This window comes from Ambystoma mexicanum, chromosome 3p (assembly GCF_040938575.1).
Source record: "Ambystoma mexicanum isolate Mex_15411 chromosome 3p, UKY_AmexF1_1, whole genome shotgun sequence".
NCBI classification, from domain to species: Eukaryota; Metazoa; Chordata; class Amphibia; order Caudata; family Ambystomatidae; genus Ambystoma; species Ambystoma mexicanum.
The window spans coordinates 131,564,322-131,587,233 of record NC_090925.1 but is presented as its reverse complement, the minus strand read 5'-3'; the positions used below and the strand labels follow the sequence as shown (position 1 = coordinate 131,587,233).

At 46.6% G+C, this 22,912-nt stretch overlaps 1 protein-coding gene across 1 annotated transcript; it reads left to right on the top strand.

Moving 5' to 3' along the window:
- Window positions 1–3,943: 3,943 nt before the first annotated feature.
- LOC138579823 (uncharacterized) lies at window positions 3,944–5,287 on the top strand. Its single transcript, XM_069650050.1, has one exon. The coding sequence runs from the start codon at window positions 3,944–3,946 to the stop codon at window positions 5,285–5,287; it is 1,344 nt and encodes a 447-aa protein (XP_069506151.1).
- The last annotated feature ends 17,625 nt before the right edge of the window (window positions 5,288–22,912 follow it).

Sequence of the window (22,912 nt, the reverse complement as noted above, 5' to 3'; positions counted from 1 at the left end):
ATGGATTGCAAGGACATTACCACCTTTCGCAAAATGAGGTCACACCTCCTACTGAACATCAGGGATGAGGTACTACGCATATTGAACTCACTGGCAATAGCAGATGGCTCCAACGTCTACCAACAAACCAAAGATGCTCTCACAGCCCACTTTCTAACCCAGTTGAATCCAGACTATGAAACGTTCATATTCTACACCACCATCCAGTCAGATGACAAAACACTTGACGGTTACCACACCAGACTACGGAAATTGGCAATCTCCTATGAATTTGATGACATGGAAAAAGAAATCTGACGCCAGATCATCAATGGGATACACTCGGAGAAGTTAAGGAGAATGGTGTTAAGGAAAAAAGGCATATCTCTAGCCAAGATCTTGGAACTTGGGCGCCAGAGGGAGCTGTCACATGCCAGGGCAGCGCACATGGGCACGACCCAGCATATTTTCTATCCCGGCACCCAAGAGCAGCCATGCCAGGGGAGGTACACGTGGCTGAGGAAACGGAGGAACACATCTGCAACGTGGTTCACACGATGAAGCCAAGGGTCATCGGCATCGAAGACATCGTGGAGGCCACGCAAGCCGACCCCTGCTGCGATCTGGTAAAAGACACAGACATCTCGGGTGAATGGAAATTGTTCCTAAGAAACATTCGCAACCGCATGGCCGAAACCAAAGAGTTCCTCACTTGCATGTTCGCCATAAGACAGGACCTGTCAATCATGGAGGAAGGGCTCATACTGATAGGGACCCGAATAGTCATCCCTGCAAGCATGCAAGACAGAGTCGTACCACTAGCCCATGAAGGTCACCAGGGAAGGGTAAGGACCAAGGCTCAGATCAAACACAGGGTATGGTTCCCCGGCATCGTTGAAAAAGTGGATCAGCTCATCTCATCTTGCCTCCAGTGCCAAATCACTGGTTCCCCGCCGAATCCCGAACCGATACTGGCGGCAGAGAGAGGGTCCTCCAGATTGGACGCAATCAGCGTTGATTTCTGAAAATTACAAGAGGGCACGTACCTGTTAGTGGCAATCGACGACCATTCCAGGTACCCTGAGGTTGAAATCATAGCCTCCACCACAGCGGAAGCAGTCATACCGGCCATGGAAAAAAAATGTGCCACTCAAGGCCTTCCATGACGGATCCGGAGTGACAACGGGCCACCGTTCCAGGACGAGGAATTTAAGAAATACCTCGCCGACCTTAACCTTCACTACCATCACATAATGCCGAGATGGCCCTAGGCCAACAGAGACGTGTAAAGGTTCATGCGGACCCTCAATAAAGTACTGCGCCTGTCCCGTGTCAACTCAAGCCCCTGGAGGGTGGACTTATACAGGTTCCTGAGGAACTACAGAGTGACACCCCACAGCACCATGGGAATAGCACCAGCAGACATCATGTATGGAACCATCATCAATTCCTCCATCCCACACCACCCGAGCAGGGGTGCGGACACATACAACAAGGCACAAACCCAACGAAGAAGGATGGTGGCGAACGAACAAATGAGTATCAAGAGACATGCCAAGAAGTCTAAACACTGAGTAGGTGATAATTGTCAGAAAAACATCCAAGTTGAAGCTGTACACCCAATACGACTCAGTCCTGTGGACCATAACACAAAGGCGAGGGACCATGATAATGGCCATGAGGGGACACAAGTAGGTAACAAGAAACGCCTCATGGTTCAAGAAAGTACCCAGAGAACTGTGGAGGATGGAGAGCAACAACCGATTGAAGACGCAGTCCTGGCGAACAAAGAGGAGCACCAACATCAGGAAGGTGAAGTGACACTGGACGGCGCAAGAAAAGAGTTGCCGAGCGCACCAGAGGAGGCTGAGTCGAATAATGAAGGTGAGCAAACCTGTCAGAGTCCAGGGAAAACCCCCAGGTGTGGACGCTATGCTCTAAGAACCATCCCCAATCCCCCTGAAAGACTCACAGACTAGGGCCTCATCACGACTTGGGCGGTAACGGTAACGCTATTAGTGCGGGCGGTATTAGCCCTACCGCCGAGCTCCCCGGCACTAATAGCGCCGGATCACGAGTTTGGTGGTAATGTAACTCCCCATTCCCCACTGAGTCCATTCGGGAATGCCCCATTCCCCATTGGGCTCAATGGGGAATCTTCGCGCTAATACCGCCAGCGGATTTTCCCGGCGGTAATAGCGTGAATTTTCGGCAGATTTCCCCCTAGCTCAGAGCTGGGGCGAAATCCGCCAAAGCCCTGATTCGGCGGACCCTTAAATCCGGCGGTAATAGCGCTACTGCCGGATTTAAGGGTTACAGCCGAAGTCGTGATGAGGCCCTATAAATGGTAGAACTCACAGCTAGAGTCATGTTTTTGAAATGTACCATGTTCTTGTTGATGTTTTTGTTGGAAAAAAAGAGGAATGTTGTGTACGCCTTATGTCCCACTACGCGGTGACGTAAGGCGCCATTAATAAAAGCCCCTCCCCCCCCCAACGCGAGGGCAGTTCCGGGCATGAAGCCAATACCAGCGTGTGCGCGTCTCTCTGCTCCTGCCGGAGCTGCGCAGCGGCGCCTTGCCGCCCGGGGCCTCACACATCCTGCTTCCCGTCGTCGCATTGGCTGGGAAACAGAATAGAACAACATAGACAGGTTCCCACAAATTAAGAATCGGCATGTGTCTAAATCAGTGGCTAAGAAAATCAATGCTACAGGCGAAAGAAAGGGTAGCGAAGAACTAATTGGTCTCAGCCAAGCAGTAATCAGCTCTGGATTTCTTGAAGTTGTGATCAGTCCAAACAGATACTGATAGAGATAGAGAAGTGGCAATCTCTTCCGTACATTACTGTGAACAAACGTGCACGGGACACAAACAGACACTACCATATACTGGGCGAGGAACAGAAGAGGAGGAAGACATGGATGGAACCTGAATCGCGGACTACAGTGCATGTAAAGAAAGGGGCTGATTAGATATTTGAAGGGCCTTATAGAATTTTGCCATACTGGGATTTAGAGATATTCTGCAACAAGTGTCTCCAATGCCGTTGCAAATGTTGCATTTCTGTATCAGTTGGATGGAAGCACAGAGATGCTTAGCAGTCTTGGCCCACAATGAAAATGTGGGGAGGGAGCTGGCACAAACGGGTGCTAATGCAATGGGGTAAGCAAAGTAGCAGTGGATTGTGTTATGAATTGACCTCACAAAAAGAATGAAAGAGTGGGTTGCCAAGCTAATTTAGGAAAATATGTATTTTTAATGCAGAGCCATGGCAGTGAAGCCGGATACAAATTGTGTGCTGAGCTATCGTCACAAAACATTGCACGCAAAACAGGTCCTGCTAAGTCTGCCATTGTGGCATAATTTAGTAGCCGATTTAAGTGAACATTTGTTTGCTCTTCTTTAGATTATGCTTTTATAGTGGTCATAATTAAAGCCCTATCTGATCAGCCAATTAATTCATGTCTTCCGTATACCCTGTAAGCAATTACATTTTGTGCACTTAATAAAAGTAACTTTTGTATCGTTGTCACTTATGATATATTTAATATCAATCACTTGCTACTGGTTTTAATGCACATTACGTATAAGTGAGTGGAAAAATGATTGAGAAGATAGCTTGGCGGGTGAAGCACTGCCTGGTGTGATCTGCGCCTTTGTGCAAGCCTTGCAGTGTTTGCTGCATTTCTTAGCAAGGTGGGCCAACAACATAGAGTTCTAGCCTCAGCATGGGACAGCACCGCTTTGTGTGAGGGCAAAAGGGGCACGTGCCTAGGGACCCCCACCTTGGGGGGCTGGGGGCAGCACATGGCTGCCTGTTACAAAGAAGTGAGTGCCCCATATTTGTTACCAAATAAATCATGATATTGTATAATAAACTGGCAAGCTCTCTGCCCCGAGCCTGCTGGCTGCCTCTTGTCACCAAGTACTTTCCAAGCAGATCAATTTATTCTGTAATGTGTTATGCTTTCTCTCTATCACATACTGTATGCCAAGGAGTACAGCACTTTCACTTTTCTGTGGGGAATATGTTCATCACGTGCAATAACAACATTTGAAAGACGTAGTGACTTAGAGTGCCCGTCTTGCACAGAAGATAGCCCGTCTTGCACAGAAGATAGCCCGTCTTGCACAGAAGATAGCCCGTCGTGCACAGAAGATAGCCCGTCTTGCACAGAAGATAGCCCGTCGTGCACAGAAGATAGCCCGTCTTGCACAGAAGATAGCCCGTCTTGCACAGAAGATAGCCCGTCTTGCACAGAAGATAGCCCGTCGTGCACAGAAGATAGCCCGTCTTGCACAGAAGATAGCCCGTCTTGCACAGAAGATAGCCCGTCGTGCACAGAAGATAGCCCGTCTTGCACAGAAGATAGCCCGTCTTGCACAGAAGATAGCCCGTCGTGCACAGAAGATAGCCCTTCGTGCACAGAAGATAGCACGTCTTGCACAGAAGATAGCCCGTCTTGCACAGAAGATAGCCCGTCGTGCACAGAAGATAGCCCGTCTTGCACAGAAGATAGCCCGTCGTGCACAGAAGATAGCCCGTCTTGCACAGAAGATAGCCCGTCTTGCACAGAAGATAGCCCGTCGTGCACAGAAGATAGCCCTTCGTGCACAGAAGATAGCACGTCTTGCACAGAAGATAGCCCGTCTTGCACAGAAGATAGCCCGTCTTGCACAGAAGATAGCCCGTCTTGCACAGAAGATAGCCCGTCTTGCACAGAAGATAGCCCGTCGTGCACAGAAGATAGCCCGTCTTGCACAGAAGATAGCCCGTCTTGCACAGAAGATAGCCCGTCGTGCACAGAAGATAGCCCTTCGTGCACAGAAGATAGCACGTCTTGCACAGAAGATAGCCCTTCTTGCACAGAAGATAGCCCGTCTTGCACAGAAGATAGCCCGTCTTGCACAGAAGATAGCCCGTCTTGCACAGAAGATAGCCCGTCGTGCACAGAAGATAGCCCGTCTTGCACAGAAGATAGCCCGTCTTGCACAGAAGATAGCCCGTCGTGCACAGAAGATAGCCCGTCTTGCACAGAAGATAGCCCGTCGTGCACAGAAGATAGCCCGTCTTGCACAGAAGATAGCCCGTCGTGCACAGAAGATAGCCCGTCGTGCACAGAAGATAGCCCGTCGTGCACAGAAGATAGCCACAGATCCATATTCACAATTCAGACTACAGAACCAAATTCTGCCCAGGCCGACTCAGCCTTTCTTCTCTCTAAGGTTTATGAACTTGAGGACATATACTTTCGTGATAGAAACACCTACTGTAGGAAGGAAAATGCTACAGACAGAGCCAGTTAGGACTAGGAAGCTAGCATCAGTATTGTGCAGGTCTAAAGCTTGGTTCCTCAAAACGAGAGTCTTAAAAAATGGCAGTCGCGCTCAATGAAGATTTAACAAGAGAGTGGGAGCCCATCTACTGAGAACGCACATGGTTCAAATAACCTGCGGTATGGAAGTTATTCAGCTCAGGAGGGTCTACAGCCATGTTTAGCTCACTGACCCTATAGAGAGGAGAAATATCCATTTGCATATCAGTCTGGTCCCACCCACAAGGGCAGTCCAGCACCGAAACACCAGGCAATTCTCCTCTGAACAAGAGTAACATTAGCAACCCCAGACACATGTTTGTAGACCCGCCACAGTGGGTAACTCCCCATAGAGCAGGTTATTTGGCCATGCTGGTTCCCAGTATAGGGGCTCCCAGACCTTTTTTAAATGTTTAGGGACTCTGGTAGTTTACCCTATGTTACCCACAGTAATGCAGACGTGGGCCCCTTTCTCACTTTACTTAGAGAGGCACAGCTTCCTGTGAGGGAGAATTTTCATCTTAGTGCTAAATTCCTCCCACCTCAGATACCCCCAGCTCTTTTGCTGGACTTTAGGACTTTTTCATTTTAACCATGGAGTGAGTGGGACCTTTTTCTCACTGTCATGTGTTTGGACCTGAGTTGAATTATGTGTTTGCTTTGTTTTTGGAGACTGACAAACTCCATAGGCATCTACTTTTTATATGGTGACACAGTGCAGTGTCACAGAGAAATCTCATAAGGGTTACCTTTTCTTGTGTGAACTACTGTTCCCAAGAATAGTAAAGTGAAATTGACTTTACTTACCCTTTTCTCTTTGTAGGTCCAGCACACACAATCTTAGGTAGAGTGCTGGGGGGTTACTTAGTAGCCCCTTATCCTACCTACTGGTAGCAAATGTACCATTTTGTATGTTACCCTCACTACTTTAAATGGCTGGTGGCTTTGGTTTAATTTTCCTACCATTGTGCATTTCTACCACAGTCTGAATCCTCAGCTGCCGTATAACACCCATGGGTGACCATTTTGTCAAAATGTCCCCGGTATTCTTTTTTCGCCATTTTCTAGTTGTGATGTCTTTCTTGGGTTTTACTCTGTGCGTCAAGCCAGGTTTTAGCCCGTTGTTCATTTTGCCTTTGGCGGGCTTCAGTACTGAAACCCGCCTCTGGCTCCAGTGTGTCTGGAAGGGCAGGGAGTGAGGGAGGTTCCCGAATTTCCCCTGTCTTTTGCCTTTAGGAATGCCTGAATGCACCCAGTCCTGATTGGCTGGCTGGCTGTCCTTAAAGGACAGCCACCCTGCTGTTTGAGTGACAGCTAGGCTGTGCAATAATGGGAGAAACCTGCTTAAAAGGCAAGGGTTTTGGGACTGTAGACAGAGTCGACCACTGGGAAGAACAACCCGATGAAGAAACCGTGAACGAAGCTGGCTGCATCCTCCTGGACCTTTGAATTGCCCGGTGAAGCCCTGATGCTGTGCTGAAACTCCTTTTTCTAATTGACAAGAGAAGCTCCGGAAGGGACTTCTTCCCGTGGGTTAGTGGGACCAACTAACCCTGAGATGAACTCCACTGGACCACCTTCCCCAACTGGCTGTACTTCTTTGCTGCTGCAGAAACTGAGTGCCAGGGGTTGAGAAATCCATAGGCGAGTGCAATGCCTGTGATCCGGCAAGAAGCTCCAGGAGTCTCCCCAGGACCCTCCAGAAGCAGGACAACCAGAGCTCGAGTCCCTCACCAGAGTGCAGGACCCAAGGAGTGAAGGAAGCCCAACCAGTATCCAAGATTCACAGTGGTGCTGTTTACCGTGCGCTGAAACTGCAAAGTGCCTCTGACCTGAAAAGAGCCCGCAGCTTCCGCCCACCTCCGAATTGTTGCTACAGGAGTCCTCCAAACGTCCTCCCTCTTGTCCCCATGACTGAGGGCCAGGAATACAGGATCTGCATCGCTGCAACCAGACAGAAGCCAGCTGGACCCTCTTCTTTTAACCAAAGGTACTGTTCTGACCTGGGGTACTTACCTCAGTGTCTTTAGCTTTGCTCTTCTCAGATGAGACTTGCAATAACTATGTTTCTAGAGTTGATCTCAGCTCTACCCTTCACAAGTGTAACAGCTTGTGACCCTACAGGGATTTTTCTTCAACAAAACACTCTTACTTTGTCATCTAAGAAGTGCCTCAGCTCCATAGAGTGTGCTCCAATTGACTGTGGCTGTCCTGGCTCCCTGCAGACCCTTGTAGTCCATTTGATTTTGATACTTACTGTCCCTCATAAGTGATGACTTGGTTGTTAACTATTATTCCTAGGAAAGGTTTTTATCTAGACTTCATTGGAAGATTTAAGTGCTCACATGCTCTGTGTAACGTTTTTCCTTCCCATAACCATTCCTTTCTTCAAACCTCAGAATTTACAAAGTGTAATAGTGATATATAGGTGCCATTACTGTCCTAGTTAGTGAAGTCACCTCATGGTGTAGGAAGTGTGTAAGAAGCATCTCAACAGAGTATCTACTAGCTTTGTGTTGATTCTGGAGAAGTATTTGAAAGTATTTTAGATTGTTACATATATTTCCCTTTTTAAATAATGCTTATTTAAAAACTGCTGTTAAATGAATAAATGATTGTTTATCACAGAAACCTTGAGTATAAGTGTTACTTGGATACTTGTATTTGTGAATTTCATTGCTACAGCTCTACAGCTCACATTTACAACTCTTACGATAAGCCTGGCTGCTCAGTCACACTACTAACCTGTGTAGTACAGGCCTATACCAATAGGTGGGTTACCTAAAACCAAGAGGACAAGTGTTGTGTAGTCTCCCAAAGGGTTACTACATTAATTCTTGCCTAACACTTCCACCTCTCAGATGAGGCCCAACAAGGCTCAAACACATGTCTGCTGTTGATGTTGGTAATTTTGTTCAGAGGGGAATTGCCTAGCATTTCGGTGCTGGAATTACCACGTGGCTGGGTGGGACCAGACTGATGTGTGAAGAGCCAGGAATGGGACACAGACACAGAGAACCTACGGTTTTTGGTTATAACCTTTTAGTGAAACAAAAGGGGTTGGGAAATGCCTCACTAGCCCTACTCTAATAGGGGTTTCCCTAACTCAATCAAAACTTATTGGTCTGTCCATTGTCAAGATGTCCAAATAAAAAGTATGTCCTGGGCCCGTAATCCTATGCTGGCCCTCACACTCTAAAATTGACTCCAAGGGTCAAAGGACATTTTCTCTGATTCACAAACTGCTCAAATTGTATTTTATTGTAATCGTCTTTTAAATAGTGCCATTTTCCTATTTGTATGGCCTCAATGCGCTTTGTGGTTGGAACGCCCTCGGGGACCGAAGTCCAGGTATGGGAAAACGTTTTAAGAGTAGACATTAAGATACATGTGCGCATTCTGCCAGGATAAGGATTTAGGAGGGCTGGCTAGGCTCCAGTAAGAAACCCAGGAGGTCAGGTATGTGGGTGGGTGCTGTCGGTGGTCGAGACAAAGTGCTAGTGCAGTAGACTCGATGTGTGTCCAGCTAGTCGGAATTTGTCATAGTTTGTCTTTGTGTACTATTGGCAGAGGTGTTAAGGCATGTGAGGGATTTCAGTGTGGTAGGCTATGTGAGCAGCTAGAGGATTTTGACACAGCCGTAGCTGCATTCTAGAGTGCATGGGTGGGGAGCCGTGCCTGCGGCATGTGTCCACAGATGTGGTGCATTTATATATACCTTGAACTCGGACAAAGATTACCTTCGATGACCTCTGTTGGGTTCTTCTGACCCCTAAATCTCCCATGGCAAAAGGCTGGTCGTTCTGATGGAGTTAGCATACTACCATTGAGAAGGACCTGGCTAGTGGCATTCTTTGAGTCCAATAGGCAAATAAATTAGACATTGCCACCTTTGGCCTAAGACCAATGGTATCATTTCCCATCCCCAAAAGAAACAACCCTCTTAGTGCGTCGTATTTCATGCCCCCCAGGAGCATCTTAGTGCATCACCATTCCTACCCCCAAGAACCATCTCTGTGCATTCTGTGTCCTATACCCTACATTAAACTGTCACACATTTTCTTTACTTCCAGTGAAAACCTATGAATTGAGTGTTCTGAATGCTTTTCTAAGCCCCTTAGATTACATAGTGTGGACCAACTAAGTGCGTAACATGTCCAGTCTCCAAGTCAAACTAGACACACTGCAGTTGCTACCTCTAGTGGTCCGTCTAATCGAGCATTCTGTCCATGCACTTTTCAGTGGCAACATTCAAGGTACAATCATATTTTCAGGTGTGGTTCGGTAACCAGAGTGCACCAGTTAGAGAGTTGGAGGTCTCAAGGGAGGGGGAAGTCATGTATGATCATCTGTGGGAGTGGAACAGATTTGATCACAGTATGCCACTGTGAATGCTGCCGGCCTCAGCCGTAGTATGAAATTGTTGGTGTTTTTTTGGGTCTGGGTCGTACTGGTGTGCGAGGAGCAGTCAAAGGATAGTGTGGAAAAGGCATTCAGGAAGAAGGAAAAAGCCAGGGTTTGAGGTGCGCCTCCAGCAATCTCTGCCTTAATGCTAGTAAGACTGAGATCCTTCTCATTGGGACCCCTGCACCGACTTTCCCTCTCTCACTCTGGCCGTCCTTCTTGGGCCCTCTACCCTCGCCTTCCTGTGAGGCACAAAACTGTGGTGTCACCTTCGACTCCACGCTCGCCTTCTCCCCTCACATCACAGACCTTGCCAAGAAGGCCCACTTCCATCTGCACCTCCTCAGAGAAATGCTACCTTTTTTCACTGTCTCCTAGAATCACACTGTCTCCAGAGCACTGGGTCTCTCCAGTCTAGACTACTGCAACAGCCTCTTTCTCAATCTGCCTAACTCTACTCTTCGCCCCCTGCAAATAATCCAGAACAGGACTGCAAGACTTATCCTTGGCTTCAAGCCCAGGGACCGCATCTCTCCTGCCCTGAAATATCTCCACTGGCTCCCGGTGGCTGCAAGAATCAAGTTCAAGATGCTCTGCATCATCCGAAAGGCTTTCTGGGGACGAGGCCCTCACTATATCCAACTCTCTGCCTGAATACCTTTCTACTAGAGCCCTTCGCTCAGCTACTCTCTGAAGGTCAGACGCTTCTCCAAGCAGAGAGTGGGGGGTAGATCTCTCTCCTCTGCAGGTGCCTCCCTCTGGAACCTGAGCCGGACCACCTGAAGTTCCAGAAGCGACTCAAGAATCATTCTCTCCTCTGTCTTCTCTCCCTCGCTTCCTTGCTAACTCCTGTCTGCTGCACCGACTGGTTGCTTGGTACCCTCAGAGTTTCACTGGGTACCAGGCTCCTCCCTGACCAGTCTTCATTGCGCTGCCTCCTGGCCTACCGCGCACTTAAGGGCTGTAACTGTAACCCCTACAGCCCCCCTGCCTCCTGTACTTACCCAAAGCCATGCAGCCCTGGCTGCACTTACTCAGAGCCATGCTGCCTAGATCGCACTTCCCATGTACTCTCCCCCTTCCCTCTGCACTTCTCATTGTCGCACTTGCAGGATCCGAATGTCACAAGGCCTAGTAGGATCGTTTGTCTTGTCTTCCCTCTGTCTCCCCTCCCTTGACTTGTGCACCTTGAATCACTTGTGTACAGACACGTTATAAATATCATATCATATATTTCATATATTTCTGAATGCTCGGTGGTTTTCACTGTGGTGAATGTGGAGAGGGAGAGAGTTCCAGATGGTGGGAGCTTGGATGAAGGAGGAGGAACCTCCCAGTCTGGTGCAGTTATATTGGAGGATAACTGGGAGAAGTGTTCCACCAGATCTGAGGGTCCTGTAGGATCGGTATCGTGTCTGTTTATCTTGGAGGAAGTTGGGACCGGTGTTGTGGATGGCACAGTGGGTAATGCACATGTCTTTAAAGGTAGTCCACCGACCAATAGGGAGTCAGTGTAGGACTTTCAGTGCGGGGCTGATGTGTTCTCTAGGTGAGAGGCTAATGAGCAGGTGGGCCGCAGCATTTTGGATTCTTTGGCGTTTACTTGGTTGGAATGACGATGTGCCTAGATAAAGGCAGTTTGCCTAGTCTAAATGTGAGAAGATGATGGTGAGGATGGCAGAGATTTGATGTCGGGAGCTGAGGAATGGGAAGAGTCACCTTAGGATGCATAGGTGGAAAAAGCAGGTTCTGGACAGGGAGTTGATATGTTGGGAGAGGGATAGATTCAAGTTAAGCTTGCATCCAAGGAGTTTCACTGAAGTAGAGGTTGTCGCGGGGGGACAAGGCGTCTGAGAGTGAGATCAGAGGAAAATTTGGGGAAGGAGAGTGGTTTTACAGCAAGTTGGGGAAGCAGAGCGGTTTTACAGCAAACTAGGATTTCTGTTCTTCCAGGGTTGAGGATGAGGTGGTTGGTTGTCAGGTAGTGAGCCGTCTGCACTGTGGTTTTCTGTTCTACCATCTGGGTTAGTCTTGACACCGTTTCGGCAGCGTCCTCTCCCTTAGCGTACTGAGGGGTCAACTTCCCGTAGAATAGGTTATTTAGGCTGTGTTCATTCATTGATTTTATTTTTTATATTTCAATGAAGAGCATAAAGTGTTATTCATTTGGGGTGATTAGGTAGCCAAATACGAGACTGGAGAATTAAAGCGGGGAGGCTTATATGCCAGTTTTGGCTGTGGACGATACAGTGGTCCTGGACAAATCATTCTATATCAGCGTCTAGTACTGTGCTGTTTCCTGTTGAAAGATTTTCCCTCTCAAATTCATGTGTCACTGTATATACCATCCACTGCTCTTTCAAATCACGAAGGCAATTTGAGTGGCAGGGGTCACAGATACAAGAACTCTGATCAAATATGACAGGCTTCTGGCTAGTTTATTTTCAGCTTTCCAGGCCTGCATATTCAACTAGATAGAATGTTGATTGTTGTACAATTTCAACTGCTGTTCTGCATATGATGAATAATGATTCACACTGTGTGTTGGATGTATTTCTTGCTTTAAAATACAATAGTCCAAGCCAGATGAATTTTTTTGTGCCCAAATCATTATTATTCTGGTAGTTTTGTACTGCACTTGATGATGGAGAAAAGGAAGCAACATTTGCTTCCGGGTAAAGACGCGCAGCCAACCAGGTGGCTGGAAATGTAGAGGCGAACACACAGTGTACCACCTGAAGTTTCCAACCACTCAAGGCCTTCTTCTGGGTGATGCCTCTTGATGCTGAGAAGGCAAAAATAAAACTATTTGCAAACCTGGCGAATCCTGGGGTGTGAATAACAATCACCCCCACGTCAGAGGGGGTGGGGGTATATATGGCTGGTAATGGCCCACAGCCCTTGCTGAGACATCGTTTCGCTCAGTCATTCCTAGTCACAGGATGGGGGGACGTTACCGGCCATGTGCACGGTTCAGGTTGTCAAGATGATGGAATCAGCGCACTCAAACCACTCAAATTATTCCAAGAAACAGTATCCATATAGTAATATGTCTAGATTTACCTATTTGTATTTGTGTGCAATGCATTATATAGCATCTTGTAATGTCCATGTTAGTATAAGGAATATATTTAGGAGCCTTGTTTTATTAGAAGGTAATATAAAAGTGGGAGATTGGGTGAGAGGGTGAATATATTCTAATACCATTGTAAATACAACGTTAAATTTGACCCTACCCAAACACCTGCAACACCCCACGATGAAGACATATGTACTTGTGTCAAAACCCAACTCCACACATTACCTTGTTAACACAACAGACCCCATTTCCCCCAAATGGGTATTTTAGAATATATTGCATGTGTGAATAATCAACTTCCGGGACACCAGTGGTCCAGGGATGAATATCGGTTTCTAAACTATCAATCAACCCCACACCTCGAGTACACCAGAAGGGATCCAAACAGATTGCAATACAAGTGAATTATAAGACCTCCTTGTCCAATATTTGGTAACGTGGACAGAACGGCAGGCTTATCTCTGCAAGGTCGTGGATCGTTGTTTAGTTGCAACACAGCGAAAATAAAATCATTACCCAATGATAAAAAGGACTGTCCATTCAAGGTTTTTAAAAATATCTACTTTATTATTACTAAAACAGACAGTTCTAGCAGACTACAAAATAAAATCCACCCTGCAAAGGAACACAGAGGACAGACAGTGTCACGAAGGAACGGTATGCACTCTGGATACTGACAGGAGGGTAGTTGGTAAAGTAATCAGTCTTACTGTTCAAGGTTATTTGGCTTCAGCACCAAGGGGGTAAAGGGTGGTAACTGTCTCTAACGGCTTTCGGAGAAGGACCAGAGGGGCAGAACCACGATGTACCTGGTGCTGAAGAGGTTCTTGTTGCTAGACAGCGTGGAGGCGGTTCCAGGGCGCTTTGCAGCCCTTGAGACAGAGTTAGTGGTGGGAGACTGCTGCAGGTACCAGGCGGCAGGCAGTTCAGCTAGCGAGGCTGGAGGGACGTCTGCAGGCTGTCCGGCGTGGCAGCTCAGGGCCAAGAATCATTGTCTGTGTTCTGATTGGCAGATCTGGAGTGCTAGTCAAGGCATCTCGGACGGATCTGGTAACTGCAGCGTGACAACAGTCATTGGTGCAGCCGGATGCGGTTGGAGGACTCTAGTGTCCCAAAAATGTCCTTAAAAGATGGATGCTGGATGATGCTTGTGTGGCACTCCTCCTAGCTTCTTAGCAGGGCTCGTTTCGTCCTTTCAAGGTGGACAGCCCAAAGCTCAGGAGAGGGATTGCAGGCAACGGCCTTCCCACCTAGTTAGCTTGCTGGCAGAACCTAGCAGGGCACACTGTGTGCTGAATGGGTACCAGTTCTGGAGCTGCTGGACAAGTCCTCTGAGTTTGGTATCTCCCTCTGTTCCCTGGGAGATGTTTAAGGGAGGGATGTTGCTTCCCTCTTGGAAATCCTGGTCTTCCTTCAGTGGCGGAAGATGTAAGGTAGACTGTACTTTCAGCTTGTGTCCAAATGAGTCCTTCTTACTCCTTTTGAAGTCTTAAGATGATCTGCTAAATGAGGGGTTCAGCCCTCTTTTAAAGCCAAATGGGACCCATTGATTGGTGCAGGTTAAGCCCACCTTAATGAACCAATCCTGAGTCCTCACCAACAATCTTCTGTTATGCATGAGGCCAGGGCCAGAGTGTTCTGCAACAGGATAGAAAAGGGGGTGACAACATATACCTAACTCTGACCCATCTCCCTGTCTGTTGTAGATCAAAATGTCTCTCTGGTTAACTGAGCCCTCTGTGACTCTTGATTAAAGCAAAGGGTTCCCTTGAAGTCTGTGCTGGGAGCAGACTTCCTGTCTCTCCCAAATCACATACTTCCCCCCTCTGAAAGGGGTCAGCTCTACAGGGTTTTGCCTACGGTAAATAGTGGACCCAGACATGCATTTCACTGCCTTTCATAGAGAGGGGTGGGAACTAGCTTCAAGCTGACAAATTGCATACCAAAGTGGTGTTAGTCCCGCCTTTCCTATTGTCTATTCGGGCAACCAAGCCCCTTCAGGCTTGCTTCAATTATCTCATTAATATGAACTGCCACCAGCTGGAGGACAAAGGACAGCAGATCCATGGGGACTTTGATATTTAAATTAGGCTGCCCATGCTGGAGGAACAGTGTGCCATCCCCCTACTTGAGATGCTTTGATGTACCAGGGGCTATCACATTCCAGCTGAATATGACAGGGGAAGACGGCGCCTGTAGGCTGTGTCTTCCCGGAGTACATGTGACTATGTGTTTGGTGCAGGAAGCAGAGGGACTGTGTGTGGAATGGCCTCACACAGTCGTCGGAGGTTGGTCTCCCATCATTCCTTTTCAGTATTAAATAAGAAAACAAAGCCCAGATGAGTGCACTCTCCCTGTGCAGATGGTCGAATTCCTGACAGTATGATAGCAGTTTTAGTAGCAATATTACCTGGGTAATAAATGCATATGCAGATTTTCCCAAATGAGCAAAGAGCCAGGCCCAAAACCAAAAGTACGATGCATATCATGGGCTTGGTCTCGATGCAATAGAGGATGTACATCACCCAGAACTGTCCAACAGTTGGTATACAGATATGAGCATAGAGGGAAGGAATAGAGTGAATGGGAGCTGTTATGTGTGTTCGTTGATACCGCATGTGTCAGGGGCACCCAAGGTCCTAGTGCGACAAGAAGTACCAATTCTTGAGGCTCATGCCTAGTACATCTTGTGCTATGTAGTTTATGAGCCACATCCAGGCACACACTGTGAGATTAGAACTTGTTGATCCAGATCCTTCACAATGTGACGGCATTCCAAAAAACAAACAATACTTGAGGAGGCCCTACCTGGTCATACAGGGACAGAAATATATGAACAATAAGTGGCAAGAGACCGTAGTAAGCTACATGGCAGGGCTCATAGGATACGAAGGAGAGGTTCTGGCCCGAGTGGAAGCAGCATGTGAATAGTTCTGGACTGAACACATACCCAAACTCACATGGATTGACGCTATGGAAAAACCAGTGAAAGTGCACCGAGAAGAAAAAGACAAATTTTGTTTTTACAGTGCTGGGACAATTTTTGTAGGGTCCAACGAACATTGCAACAAGACTTTGCTCATTCCTGATCTCAAAAAAGGCACTGCGACAGTGATGGATTACTAATGGGTGTGTGCCAACAGGCGTACTTGCACCTCCCACCATCATGGAGGGGGTACTGTTCGCTGGCCACACTGCATTCAGCATTGCTGGTAATCCCAGAAGTACAACCTACAATGGGGGCCACCAGCACCTTTCGCCCCAACAGCCCTCTAAGCAGCTGCATCTGAAGAACAGACGAGAAACACATTGACAGCACCAGAGTTCCACGTCCACCCTGGCAAAGAAAAAGGGAGCAAGTTGGGAAGGGCTTGCTCCCTTCCCAACATTCCACCCTTGTGTTACTTCTACAGTAAGAAACTCCCCCCACGCCTGTGCTCATTCTCCCTTTCCACTGCTCCTCATATGGTGGGGTTCCCTTTTGTGGTATCAAGGTCCTACACATGGCCCGTAGGCTTTCCCCTGCCTGTGCATACCCCTCGGGTGTGCACGTCATATAAATGCATCCCCATCACTTGCCAGACCACCCATACTTCTTCATAATGTTCAGGGTCAGGGGGTGGAGCAATAATGGTGTGATACAAACGGTCTACTTCATCTCCGTAGGGGTTGGGGACCATGTGCGGATTGGGGGGGTCAGTCTGTACTTCACTTTCTTTTGTATTGTGAGGTACATTTGGAAACCCGATTGACACCATCATCATTGTGCTAATAGCACTGCTTTGGCCTATTTCACAGGTGCAGAAGATGACCAAAATGAACACTATGACGGACACCAGCATCTTCACGATTGCCCCCAGCCAGGATGGGGCCCATGAAAGTCAGATCAAACCAGTCCTCATTTTGTATTCCTTCTTCCTTCTTCATCCAGGCCCCGGCAAATGGACCTACTGTTACCGGTGCCTGATTTCCTAGAATTTGCAGGATATTACAGGTGCCAGCACTACCGGGGCAAGTAATACCAGATTTTTTTCTGGTGGGTGCCCGATTTACCTCCAGTTCTTGGCTGGGGGTAAATCAGTCAACCCCCACCAGCAAACTTGTAGTTTGGTGGTGCAGGTAGCAGAATTACTGCCCCTCCTTTCCGCACCGCAAACTTGTAATGAGGGCCATTGAAATAATGCATCATAGGATCAACATGAGTACTGCACAGATTGACCAAATAGCAGTAGCTCTCTATCCCCCTAGAAAGGACATCACAATTTTACCTTAGGCCATTCACAAGAAGTGAAGTTGACATTGTGTCATAAAGACAATATTCCTTTGGAAATCACAAAGTTTTGCTCTGGCAGTGCTAGGGTGCGGCTTGTGGAACTAGACGATCTGTTATTTTGTTAGGAGAATACGATGATGGATTCTGGAAACTGCTATGCCCATCTCCCGACCTACTGTGATGGTGTGAGCACAGAATGTCTACCACTATGGGACTGCAATCAATCTACCTTATTTTTGAACCCTGTGGTATGTCAGTGGGACCTCACTAACTCTTGTCCAAAAATACCATTGTCGACCCGTAATTCCCAGAAAGCCTTGGAGAGCCTGCTGTTAGCTTCTGCAACAGGATCCGGTAGATTCCCATTGCTCAGGTGATGTTTATGTGGGCCTCACGAGCTCCTTCCCTGATTACAGAGGCAGTGAGATCCCCAATCCTCTGCTAGACTCGTGCCCCCTTCCTTCTTTCCATCCATGCATCTGCAATAGACATTGCACCATGTCAGTTTCGCATGGGAAATCTTTTGTTGGGTGTCAACTGCAATGTTTGGCAGATAGGTTTGCATGTGTAGCCTGAAAACATATTTACTATTGCATGGTGGTTGTGGTTACATTGACGTTTCATTTGGAGTCTCAAGGGACACAAAGAGCAGTCGTTGGTGGGCTCCGGATGCATAAGTGCTTATCTCTTAATGCTAATTCTTCCTTCAAAGCTACTATTCTGTTCTGAAGCTCTTCTAAATACATTATAACCAAAAATGTAATGAGTGAAACGTTATAAATGAAGTTTTTGCCACTGGCATTGCTTTCCGTAACATTCCACACCATTGGCTTGTAGACCATCTGCACCACTGCAGAAGGGGACCAGCCATATGCAAATCAGTCTTAGTCCTGCCACTAGGAGCAGCGGTCCAGCTAGAATTGCTAGGCCATGTCCCTTCTGCATGGAAACACAAGCCACCCTGGACATGTGCAGCTTGGTTTCCTATGTAGCAGAAAGCAAAGGACCCACGTTTGGGACTAGCCACTCTCACTTAGGCAAACAAGCTATCATCAAAAAATGTGATGGGCGACATCCGGAAATTGCTAAACTCAATCAACTCCCCATCTGTGGCCCTCCTATCCAATGTAATCCCCACATCTGCTTTACAGCCCTGTTTAATGTTCAAGCAAGAGTACACAAGCGAGAGGAAACTGGGAGGACAGCTTAGGGGCAACGTGCTCGCCTTGAAAGCAGGATGACACAGAGCAACACAGGTTCGATCCCCGGGTCCATGGTTAGAAACCTCTGGGTATTAAGCGCGTTATAAATAACCTATCATAAAAATGACAAAATCATCATAAAACCAACTCAGAAATTTCATGAGCTTTCTCTATTGAGCAAGAAGACATTATGTCATATCAATAAGGTCAGTTCCTCAAGGGCCCCTGGCCCAGATGCAATATCTAAAGCTCTATTAAAGGAGGAACCAGAATTACAGTCAAATTTTCTCTCGATACTATTCAACGAGATTATCAAACGAAAGCAGATTCCAACATCATGGAGGAACTCGATAGTAGTCCCTATATTCAAGAAGGGCGACAGGTCTGAACCAAGGAACTATCAACCCATTGCTCTTCTTGACATTATGGGATAAATATTGATTGGACTTGAAGATTGGACATGGGACACGGGCCACTTTGACAAATGGCAATCTGGGGTTGTAAAGGAGATGGGAACCTCATTGAATGTCTTCCTGATCAATATTCTCAAAGCAAGATGTATTGAGAGAAAGAAGAACAAATAATTTGAAAAATTGGCACTGCCCTCAAGATATCGTGGATATCGTGGAAGCCATCAAAGAACTGCACAAAAACACGTCAACACAAGTAAAGTTGGACAAAGGAAGACGGCTGTCAGCCCAGATTGGAACTTCCAGAGGATTTAAACAGGGGTATCGACTGGCCCTGCACTATTCAACCTATCTATATCAGACCTCCCTGAAGCGCGGAAGAAAGTTAGAAGCTTTCCACCAAACATTGCATGTGAACCTCTGGACCACCTTATGTACGTGGATGATTTGGTCTTGATAGATCAAACCCCAGTTGGTCTCCAATGCCAGTTAAACGCCTTAAACACATACACACCGGAAAACGGCTTGAAAATCAATACAGAGAAAACCAACATCTTGATCCTACAATCAGCAAAAGGACGAAAGACAAATAAATGGTCCTGGCATTTGAACAACAGAGCTTTAACTAAGGTGAACTCAATTCATGACTTGGGGATGTGTATTAACACTACTCTAAGAGATACACAGAGGGAAGAGATTTTGCAGAACAAAGTTAATTAGCACTCGCATCACAAGCAAAAATAATCCAAAAAAATACATTAAATTCTCTGCGGTCCCGGTCGTACCTTTTTACTAAATGAAGGTAGCACCAATTTTAACCTATGAAGCGTAGGCCTTCTTCACATTACCACCCTCTACATGGCCAATACTGGAAAGCCTTTTCTGGAAACTAGTGCCTAATCTACCTACTTGTGTACCAATACCAGTGGTTCGACAGGCATTGGGCTTAATTTCCTTACTTGCCCTGATTATGTGGAGGTCCTTATCACTATACCGTAAATGTGTGCTGGAGAACCTGGGATTGGGGTACATGTTCACTGAAGGTGCAGGGAAAATATTGGCATCCACACTGTACAGAACTATTGCTCGCCCAACAGAAGAACATAATGCCAGAGTTAAATGGGAACAAGACCTGGGGCATCAAATAGAGGACCACCAAAGGCTGCAGATATGCACATTGACCAAACACATACCATGTAATGCCAGGTACAAACTTATACATTATAAAATAGTCCATAGGACACATTATACCCCTTCTAGGCTCAAGTGCATCTACCCCACAGCAGCGAAAACATGACCGAGATGCCATTCCGAAGATGCAGACATTTTCCACATGTTGTGGACATGTATAAAATTAAAAGAATACTGGGCAGAGATTTTTGCAGCGCTAGACGAAATGGCTGATCAGCCCATGGAGTGGTCACCGCAGCTATGTCTCCTGGGGGCTGTGGGAAAGATGAACCCAATATGGCGGAAACTCCTGAACTTGAGCTTACTGATAGCTAAGAGGGCAATACTGCTGAAGTGGAAAAGCAATACACCGCCTACGAAGGCAGATTGGGAAAGAGACATGATATGGACAAATGACAACAAGGAACTTTATATAGACTCAGTACAACCCGCTTCCAGACCCAGAAATATATGGCCAGATACAAACAATACCTGTCAGACAAGGTTGACACGGAATGTAATCTCGTATGATGTAATGTTTGAATTCCTAACACTGTGTGTATGCCCTAACTGTGTGCAATTATAAATAAAGGTTTTTTTAAAAAAATGTGTGCTGGAGAAACCAGTGAGAGGCTTTGGAGTGCTAAAAACGGCTCTTGAGGTTGGCAAAGACCAAGCCCTGCTGAACTGGGAAACACCTGTCAAGAATCCTTGGCACGGCAGGATACATCGGAAGAGGAGCTGAGGACTAACCCAGTAGCTGTGAAAATAAAAATATGGAAACAGGACTGGATCGACACATTGGAGGAAACTGAGCAATATAAACTATACTCAAACACCTTTAAATGTAGGCCCTATGGCACTGTACCAAAATACTTGATGAAGTACTTATTGCAGGACTATGTTTATGAGGTTTCCGACTCAACTTATATCCGACACTGGAGATTTTGAGAGCAAGAGGGCGAAACCGCGAACTGAGTGATCCTTGTAGGCTTTGCAACAATGGGGCTGAAAGAGCAACTAAAACACTTGGCTCTGTTTTGCAAGGCATCAACTGACCTTTGCTCACAATTATTTGGAGATATTCTTGCTGAATTAAAGACAATTACGCCAGAAGACTGGTGGCTCAAATTGGGAGAAGGAGAAAGGAGTACTTTGATCATTACTATTATTGCAGTTCTGGATAAGGTTTTCGAAAAGATTGACAAAGAACAATAAGGAATTGGACCTGATTAGATCATAGAGACATACTGTGTGAAGTATTGTAAGAGATGTTATGATAGGTGAAAGACTTTTCTTTTAAGTCATATCAGGGTTAAATAAATAAATAAAAAATATGATGGTTGGAAGGTTATGAATGATTCTTTACTGCTGGCATTGCTCTGGTTTTGCTAAAGTTCCGCTAGCACAGCTGATTTCCCGGTGGGCTTGTCATATTATAGGGCACTCCAGAAAGTTCTAGGAACAGTTATTACATTAAGCAAAATATATGAATTGAATATTAGTCTTATAATCTCTTGCCGGATTTCTCACATTTCTTGCTCAAAGAGCTGTGGTCACTGAGAAGCTGCCTTCAGAGCAGCCCACCCACACAGCAGAGGGACAGAGTGTATTGGACAGCTTTACTTGTGACTTCCTCTTTCCTGTGCAGGATGTGGTGAACGTCTCTTTCTGCAACCAGAGCTTTAATTCAAGGCTCAGACCCTCTGCTCAAAGGCTTTGGTTTCAACCATGGAGGACGAGGAGGGATACACAGCCCTGCAATTCAAAGGGAGAAGAAAGCAGGATGAGGAAGTGCAGCCCCAAGGGGGGAGGAAGCCAGAAGAAGAGGGAGAAGTTACGTTGAGAGGTTAGAAGATGCTGTTTACCTCTGTAATGTATGGATTTACCGCTACTCGTCTGACAGTGCCAATCAATGTTTGTATCAATGCCCAAGGGCTTATGCTCTAGTCCTATATGCACTGGGCATTTCTTCATACCCACTTGCAGGAAGTGCACTCTGTGCTCCCTCTACTTATCCAGAGCTGCAGACCTAAGTTTGACTGTTCAGAAAGCTTCATGTACCAGAATATATAGAACAAAACACCCCCAACCTCATCTTAGAGGAACCTGAAAGTTGCCATGAATTTCTGTGCCATATAAAGCATTTGTCCGCAGCAGTGGCGGAGGCAGCTTTTGGGGTACGAGACAGCGGATAGCTTCTGAAGGGGCAGATTATAACGACTCATGGGTGAGCCCTCAAGGGGGTTGTGAATGATTTTAGTGAAGAGTACTGTATTTTTCCTCAAATTAGTGCAAGCGACCTTGCATAGCGATGGAGCCCTAAATAATTAAGTGGGGTTAGGTGGGTTCCCACCCCCCCAGATAAAAAAAATTATATGCTGAATTGATGAATTTTGCAGCATAATTCTTTATGAAAAATTGAATGAATAGCCGTGCAATGTATAATTCTTTCTCTATGTAAACAACAAATATCTCCACTAAATTTCCTGATTCTTGGGCAGTCCTGCCTGGTGAATATTTTGAGTGGAGGGGCCTAAGTATTTCCTCAAATTAATGCAAGGAACCGAGCGTAGCGAAGGAGCACAGAATCATTAAGTGGGGACATTTCTTTAACTAATGTGCTGAAATCATGCATTTTACAGCAGAACCTTTGACCAAAAAAAGGTAAAAAGCCATAAAATGTACAGTTGGTTCACATGACAAAAATCCAGGAAATGCCATAACACCAACAGTACACTAGATAGGAGCACTTTCCATTATTTCCATGAGGCTGATGCCACAACCAATCCGTGCCAGTTAGAGTCGCTTTAAATCAAATGACTGAAGCGCTTTAAAGGGACTACTAATGGATAGATAGTTTGTGGCAGCGGCCTCATACATTTAATTTAAAGAGACCATTAATGGCATAGATAGGGCAATCAATGACCCTTTCTTGGAGAGCTTCACCGCCCTCCTCCCCCTCTTCAAGATCAGCTGCATACCATGGTTTTGGTGGTGTTGCTCGTTGGGTGAGGGGGTGGCTCCAGTGAATGCAGAGCAGCACTTCCGTGTTCGTCAGCCCTCTCGCAGCGGGTCC

What these genes read in the sequence shown, in the direction of transcription:
- LOC138579823 (XM_069650050.1), top strand. Translation starts at nt 3,944, where the DNA reads ATGCTTTCTCTCTATCACATACTGTATGCCAAGGAGTACAGCACTTTC.